The sequence below is a fragment of the Canis lupus genome, chromosome 21 (genome assembly GCF_048164855.1).
Source record: "Canis lupus baileyi chromosome 21, mCanLup2.hap1, whole genome shotgun sequence".
Classification (NCBI taxonomy): Eukaryota; Metazoa; Chordata; class Mammalia; order Carnivora; family Canidae; genus Canis; species Canis lupus.
The window spans coordinates 30,422,764-30,431,049 of NC_132858.1; the positions used below are offsets into that span (position 1 = coordinate 30,422,764).

Sequence of the window (8,286 nt, forward strand, 5' to 3'; positions counted from 1 at the left end):
ACATCTATTGGGCTTCAGAGAGCTAGAAAGCTAAACACTGAGAAGTGGCTATTAGGATTGAAAACAGAATTCTTCATCCATTTTTCTTGTTAATTGCCAATGCCAATAAAAGGAGGTAATGGAGTGTGTCTTTGTTAGTACAGATGGAATCTAAGTAGAACTATAAAGCAATATAATTCTCCCAGGAAATAATCCTATCTGGTCAGCTGTACCAACATTAAAAAATGGCTTAAGAATAGTAACATTAGGGGGCACCTGGGTGGCTCAGTGGTTGAACGTCTGCCGTAGGGTCCAGGGCCCCAGGATCGAGTCCTGCATCAGGCTCCCCGCAGGGAGCCTGCTTCTCCCTCTGCCTGTGTCTCTACCTCTCTCTCGGTGTGTCTCTCGTGAATAAATACATAAAATCTTTTTTAAAAAAATAGTAACGTTAGTCCTGTTGGGGATCACTGGACTCCAATCCTTTCCAGCCAGGTGAATCTCCGGGTTTGTCATTGATAACATCTATTTTGCTTGGCCCTTTCCAATGGTGCTGTACCACAAGAACCCCAATACCTGCCACATGGTGTTGGGTATCCACCTTTCCAGTTTTCCATGACATTTAGTTACAGTGGCCTTCCTGTTCTGAGTCAGGCCGCCTGATTTGTTTTCTTTAAATTTTTTTTTTTAATTTATTTATGATAGTCACACAGAGAGAGAGAGAGAGAGAGAGAGAGAGAGAGGCAGAGACACAGGCAGAGGGAGAAGCAGGCTCCATGCACCGGGAGCCCAACGTGGGATTCGGTCCCGGGTCTCCAGGATCATGCCCTGGGCCAAAGGCAGGCGCCAAACCGCTGCGCCACCCAGGGATTCCCTGTTTTCTAAGGACCAAATTAACTAAGCAAGCTACTCTAGTGGGTGAGAAAAAAGATACCATATTGTCTCCAGGGATTTTTATTTTTTAAAAAACAAGCTGAATAAGGACAGACATCAATAGCTTTGCTTTATGGCCTAACTAGTTATTTTCACTTTGGGCTTCTAAGTTGGAATCCCAAGGCACTTGCCTGCCTGTGGCTGTGAAGACCCAGGTTGTTTCCAAGTGGTAATCTTTATAATGGCAAAGTTTTGAGCTTAAGCGACTGGTGAAATTTGTTCTGCCCAAAATACTTCCCGTGGAAGGGTGAGTGTATTCTCAACCTGTTCACTGATATGTTTCCTTGAGTAGGCAGGAAAATGGATTAATTATCATTTACTGTGGTTTTGGTAAACTCTTTGAGGATATGCCTAGATGACATTTTGAGGTGGATTTCTTTGCTTTTACATAGAACTTGAAATACTCCTTTTTAAATTCTTGGCAAGTAGCTAGACCAGTAAGTTTGTCATGGTTTAGAGAGAAGATCTTGCTTAAGCTTGAAAATATCTAATATAGGGACACCTAGGTGGCTCAGTGGTTGAGCATCTGTCTTCAGCTTAGAGCGTGACCCCGGGGTCCCAAGATCGAGTCACGCATCGGGCTCCCTGCACAGAGCCTGCTTCTCCCTCTGCCTGTGTCTCTGCCTCTCTCTCTCTCTCTCTCTCTGTCTCTCATGAATAAATAAATAAAATCTTTTAAAAAATATATCTAAAATTTTGGTTTAAAATCTCATATTACATCGTCGACTTGCTGGTGTAATTAACCCCTAGCAGTGCAAGGGGACCCCAGTACAGTTCTACAGTTCCATGCACATGGAGGTACTCTGTTGCTAAGTCACTCAGCAGATCTTATGTGCATCCCTCCTGTCTGCTAGGTACTACTTGCTCTGAGCATTGGCAACGTGGTGGGGAATAAGACCGTGTTTTCATGGAGCTGATGCTTTAGAAATCACTACTCTCCAGTGATTGGGTTTAGTTCTCTGTTCCACTTAGCTTTCCTCCTGCCCCTGCTCCACACATTTCTGGCATTTGAACCATACTGAATAGCTTGCAGTTGCCTGAGAACATCATCTTCTCTGTCTCTCCCTTTCTTTGCTCCTGCTGTTCTCATTACCCAAAACGTTCTTCCGTTGTTTCTTTACCTGGCAACGTCCTCCACTTTATTTAAGATGTTAGCTCTAAAGTCATTTCATCTCTGAATCCTTTGCATCTTCTGCTAGGCCAAGGTAACTGCCTTGATTTTGAGCCATTGTTGGAAATAAATACCCTTTCCAGAACAGAATTTACATTTCTTCATTGGAAAAACACAGCTCAGCTTGAAATTCCTAGGCAGGTGTCTCTTGCCTCCACCTCCAGAGCTAGGAGGTTCCCTCAGCTATCTGGATGGTTTAGCTGAATGGTGAGTTAACTTGTGGCACCATCAAGTGGCTCAGCCAGGCAGTGCCACTTAATTCTTCTACAAGATCAAAATAGTCCAATTTATGCTGTGTATCTACAGGCTGTGTGTGTGTGATAATATCATGGTGTAATTGGAAGGTATAATTATCAGACTGTCTTCATCCTGAGACACTCAGAACTTTACAGTACCCTTAGCAGGCTTGTGATCTGTAGATGGAAATGGTTTTTTAAATCTTCACGGTTTTTTGTAACCAGGACAGAGATGTGACGTGACTTGCTTATATTCCTTCATCATTTGAGATGGTCCATATGCATGTGCTTTCTTTTGCTTTGCTTGCTAATCACCCCAGTAAACAAAGTTTTCTTTCCTTACCCATTGTTAGGGCCTCGGTGAACTCTATTTCATACTGTGTGAGTCTGAGATCTCTCTTTGGTTTGTGCTCTCACATGCTATATCCTTGCTGCAGCATGGCTTTAAAATTAAAGACCTTTTTGACAAAATATTTTTGCTCAGTAAGTGGGGGAATACATGAATGGTGATAAATTCGCAAAAACCATTCATTGAGTCTTTACTGAACAACCAAACCCAAGTTATTCCAAGCTGTAGAAGGAACCTCTTGTGCCATGACTCAGGACCCATTGTAATAGGGTTTCCTTGTGTCCTATGTTGAATCATCCCCAAATGAACCAAACTTAGGCAGTAAGGAACCTGACACTAGTTAAGGTTTTCTAACAAGTAGTGTTCAGATCTGTCATCTCACACCACTCCCGTCAAGTGTCTTTCTCTTGGTTACCCAGTCTGTTTCCATTATGGTAATAGTGTCTCCCCTGCAAAGAAAAAAGAAAAAAAAAAGCGGGGGGAGGGATGATCCTGTCTTACAGTAGCAAAGTTTATAAAACTCAGACACAGAGTAGTAAACTGAGGAGGAAGGGTAGTAGTAGCTAAGGTCTGAGAAAGGGAAATGCTTATTTTATTTAATTTCTTTTAAGATTTTATTTATTCATGAGAGACAGAGAGAGAGAGAGAGAGAGGGGCAGAGACACAAGCAGAGGGAGAAGCAGGCTCCATGCAGGGAGCCCGACGTGGGACTTGATCTCGGGTCTCCAGGATCATGCCCTGGGCTGAAGGCGGTGCTAAACCACTGAGCCACTGGGCTGCCCGAAATGCTTATTTTCGAGGCACTGAAGCTGATAGAACCATGTTAATGAGCCACAAGTTATGAAAATGAGCATTATGTCTTTAGGAGAATAAAATGTCAAAAGTCTTCATGGTGGTTTTGTAACCATGTTCAGTGTAGTGAGGGTAGAAAGAGTATCCTCTCCAGAAGCTCTGCTCTCTAGGTTTGTCTAGTGCCGCCTTTTTAAAGGTTCAAAAAGGTCTATTTGTGCATATTTTTAATGCTTTCTCAGTCTCAGATTGTTTCGTTGATAGATTGCCTTGTTGCAGTTTATTTTACACTGTCATGTATTCTCTCAAGCTGGCCCTCGGTGTGCTTCTCCCTTCTTCTCTCTCTGAAGATTTCACCCGAATGTCTTCCCCATTGCACCAGGAGAAATCAAGCGTCACTAAGTTCCGAGTTTGTGGTCTACCTAATCAACAGCATGTTTTTTTGTTTCTGTTCTTTGCGGTGCGGATGTGTGTTGCCTTTCCAGAGTGTCCTGCCCTACTACGTAGCTACCAAGCTATCCAAAATCCGAAAGCCAACCCTGGATAAGCCATCTGCAGAGACATATGTGAAGTCTGCGATTCAAACAGTGGGCCTGCAGTCCCGAACCACCGGGTATCTGATCCATTCTCTCATGGTATGTGGATTTCCGAGTCTCCAGTCAGTACTTTGGTTTGGGGTTTTCTTCCCCACGGAGTCACGGAATAGCGTGTGATGTATTAGCATCCACACAGAATAGCATGTGATGTATTAGCATCCATACACCGTCTAGACTTACTAATGAGGCATTTACGTCTTATTTCAAACGCCCAAGAACTTTAAAATTTACTGACAAAACAACAATATAGTGAAACATAAGATCAGATGCTCTAAATTAGCCCAAATTGTAGGCTGTAATTACATATCTCTCTGTTTCTTTCCATAGGACTCAATAATTTCAGCCATGCCTACCTGGCTTTATTTTAAAATAACCATGAATTTGGGCAAGTCCACGCGGGCTCGCTACATGAAGAAAGCCAAGAAGAACTAAGCATTGATAACTGCACTGAGTAGCTTGGCCAGGTGCGCCAGCCTACGCATGCTGATGGCAAGGCACCCACCCCTCTCCAAAATCTGCGGTGGTCATTTTATCAGTTATTATTAGGCTAGAAATTGGCATAATTGGGAGAAAAGCAGAAGTTGCTTTCAGGAGTTCTGGACGTATATTTTGAATTCTACCAGGAATTATTTTGAAGTTTAGGATAAATGCTCATATCAATTGGACATAGAACGAATACTAGCAAGAACAGTGTAATGGGAAGCAACACCATCTTGGCAAATCACAGGACAGAATCAGACATAATGCTTCAGTGGTTTCATCTGGCCCCAGATACCATTGATGATGGTTCTTGTATTTTCTCTGAAATATACTTTACAAAGTAATGGCTAGCTACTTTCTTTTGTTTTTAACACTTTGAGGGAGTGGAGATTAAATGATTCACTTATGGGAGGACACACTGCAATATGCGTTGCTATGAAGTTTCCTAAAAACATGTCCCAATTTGTACACTTATGTGGAACTTTTTGTTCTCAAAGGTAGCTAATGACGTAAAAATAATACACAGAAATATGGAGCTCCTTTTGACACCTGAAGCCCACTAATACGTGCTTTCCCCTAATACATATTTCTTCTCAAGTTTAAATGCATGTAAATACTGAAAACTAGATAGTATGATTTATAAGTAAAAGGACCAAAAATACATTGATATGAGCAGCCACCGATGGTGCCACTAACACCCTGACCCAGGAGAGTGGCCTGCTTGGGCCTCCGCCGCCTTCGCTTCTACATCGCACCAGTCCTGTTCGTGTATGTGACTGCAGGCTATTCCTAAAACCATAATGATAACACAGAAGTGGCCTTCTGCTTTTAAATTGATACCCTATACATAGCAAGATGACTAGTTTTAATAAAAGGTGATATAACCACAGTGTTGATTGAAGATGTATTTCTTTGGTGCTTGAAATTAAGGCTGTTTTTACACTTGCTTTTACTATAAATTAAACTTTCCTTGTATCCTGCTCCAAAGCTTGTTTTAGGGAAATCACCAAGAAATACTTCAATATTATGAAACAAGTAACACAGAAGGTAGGTCTTTACCAAGGCTTGTTGGTTCTTAGGCTCTGAGTTTTAAGCGCCAGGAGATTTTTAAAAAAATAAATAAGAAAAAGTAATCACATTGTTTAGGTGTCTCTAGCTCTTAATTTTGCCAGCTAAGGATGTAAAGCAAAAACAGGAAGATTCAAAGTACTATCGCTATTAGCATCATAATATAGAAGAAAAGACATTTTAGCACCCAAAAAGCAAGACCATAATCTCAGAATCATTCAAATTGAATAAACTTAGTTTTATGAAAAACACATTGCCTTTTTCTCTCTCATTTTGTTGTTGAAATGGTGAAACCACCTGGGCGATATTTCATTTACTCTCACACATTGTTTGGTTGACTGTTGTGGGTAGTAAGTAGTTTTCGGTGGAGGCTGTAGCGCTGGGGAGGGATCGATGTACAAACATGCAAAATATGTTCTCTCTTTTTTTTTTTTTAATTTATTTATGATAGTCACAGAGAAAGAGAGGCAGAGACATAGGCAGAGGGAGAAGCAGGCTCCATACACCGGGAGCCTGACGTGGGATTCGATCCCAGGTCTTCAGGATCGCGCCCTGGGCCAAAGGCAGGTGCTAAACCGCTGTGCCCCCCAGGGATCCCCAAAATATGTTCTCTTCTATCCAAGTTGGAAAACAGTTGTGTTCTGACCAGGAAATCCTGTCGCCGTCTCCAAACTCCAGAGCTGTAGCTTTTCCTACTTCAACTTGGCAAGTATCTTCTTGTATCTGACACTCAAGACTGAAGATAGTGGCATGAAAATCTGTCTCTAGGTAGGTGAAGTCATTAAAAGAGAGCTCAGCACACTCTGAACTTTCAAAATAGTGGAGCATGCTTTTTAGATTTATATGCGTTTCCGCGTGATGTCCTAGTCTGATGTGTGCCAGGTAAGGTTTGAACCCGAACCAGTAAAGTAAAAGAATGATTTGTAGAATCTGCAGCCTTGCGCTTCTCGTTTTCTCGCCCATCCGAGCGGTGGCGTGGGGAGCGCGACAGGATCGTGTGGCCCGCGTCATGACGTCGCCGCTCTGCTGGTCTGTGCACGTCCAGCACACGCTGGGAGGGAGTGCAGGTGTTGTCCTTCTCGGCCTCCTCAACGGCGGCCCTGCCCTAAAGAGATGAGCTCCCGTCGTGGGATCGTTTGTTGTGTTCAAACAGCAGAACTGCCCTGTGAGCGGCGAGCGGCGGCGTGCGGTGACTCCTCGCAGGATGAACAAACTCAGGTAGTGCTCTGATTTTTTTTAAGTCTGTTGACACCAGCAATTACCTGAGGGTTGGGTGGCCCCGGATTCTGCTACTTGCTCTGCAGTTACAGTGTCAAAGGAAATTCTCAAAGCTCTCTGTCGAACATGTTAGAAACGAATTCAGTTAGAAATGCTGAAGGCTTCACGGCTTTGTACTTTGCTGCTCACCTCGTGATGAAAACTTATACATGTGGACAGAACCTGAATTCCTTGCGGAATGGGATTCTTTCAGCAGAGGGCTGTGCAGAAACATCTAGAAGAGAACACACACATATTACATGAAACAATGTCCGTGTGACGATGGCACCCTACAACCTTGTCCACTCCTCCTGCACCCATCCCTCCTCCTGGGGGTGCTGGAGAAGCTACAGCGAACGAAGGAACAGAAGTTCTTGCCCCCGAGAGCTTCTAAGGGAGCTGGGGGAAGGGGAGGCAAGTCAAGGAGGGAGACAGGTGACGAGACAGAGACATAGTGGAAGTGCTGTGTGCTGCAGGGGAGGATGTCATGCAAGGTAAGGGGGGGCACCAGTGTGCGCAGGGTGAGAGTGGGGAGCCAGTACTCAGGCTGGGCATGCGGCTGGTGGCGTTTGAAGGGTCCTGGGAGCCTTTCGGGGAGGAGGGAAATCCGGCTGGACCCTCCCGCCCGAGGAAGCGGGGGTGCACATGCCTGGCACGTCCAAGAAGCGCCGGGGGTACCTGCCTCCATGGAGTCTGCTGGAGACCTCAGATCCTGTACTATTTTTTTTTTTTTTTTACCTACATTCAATTTAATTGACACATACTGTCAAGTTTACGTGGCGGCTTTTTAGTATAAAATCACCTTTACGTCCTTGGTCATCATTCGCTCCCGTTGGACTGCTGGATTCAAGCTGCTGGTATTTTACTTGGAATTTTTGCATCTGTATTTAGGAACCGGTCTGCCAGTGTCTGCCTTTCGTGTCGATACTGTAACTGCATTAAATGAGCTGGGGAATGTGGTTCATTTTACTGGGCTCCGCAAGACGAGAAGATCGGAGCAGTCTTTGTCCTTCGAAGTTTATAAAATCATCTGACCCTGGTATTTACTTGTGGGAAGATTTTTAACTACTGCTGATGTTGCTTTCATGGTGATAAGACTACTCAAGCTTTTGATTTTTTTTTTTTTTTGAGTCAATTTTGGAAAAAAAAATATTCTAAGCATTGACTCCTGTTTTTTCCCAAATTTATTGTCATAACTTGAGGAATCTTAGATTTTTTTTGAGCTTGCTCGTTCCTTTCCCAATATCCTCTGTGTCTTCTCACCTTCTTTTCCCTGACCATTTTGCTAGAAATTTGTCTCCCTTAGTAGTTTTTAAAGAACCAAATTAAATTTGTCAAAAGTTTCAGATTAAAGAAATGTGACAAGTAAATGTTAACATGATCTTGGGTTGAATCTTGATTAAGAATGACATGTTTGAGACAATGGGTGAG

At 43.3% G+C, this 8,286-nt stretch overlaps 1 protein-coding gene across 2 annotated transcripts in view; it reads left to right on the top strand.

Annotated features, from left to right (window-relative positions):
- HSD17B12 (hydroxysteroid 17-beta dehydrogenase 12) overlaps window positions 1-5,849 on the top strand; it is a 154,257-nt gene extending 148,408 nt beyond the window's left edge. For both annotated transcript variants that reach the window (XM_072791186.1, XM_072791187.1), the window contains 2 exons: window positions 3,940-4,089; window positions 4,378-5,849. In XM_072791186.1, the coding sequence (XP_072647287.1) occupies window positions 3,940-4,089; window positions 4,378-4,482 (255 nt within the window). In that variant the 3' untranslated portion in view covers window positions 4,483-5,849. The remainder of the gene's footprint in view (window positions 1-3,939; window positions 4,090-4,377) is intronic.
- Window positions 5,850-8,286: the final 2,437 nt, after the last annotated feature.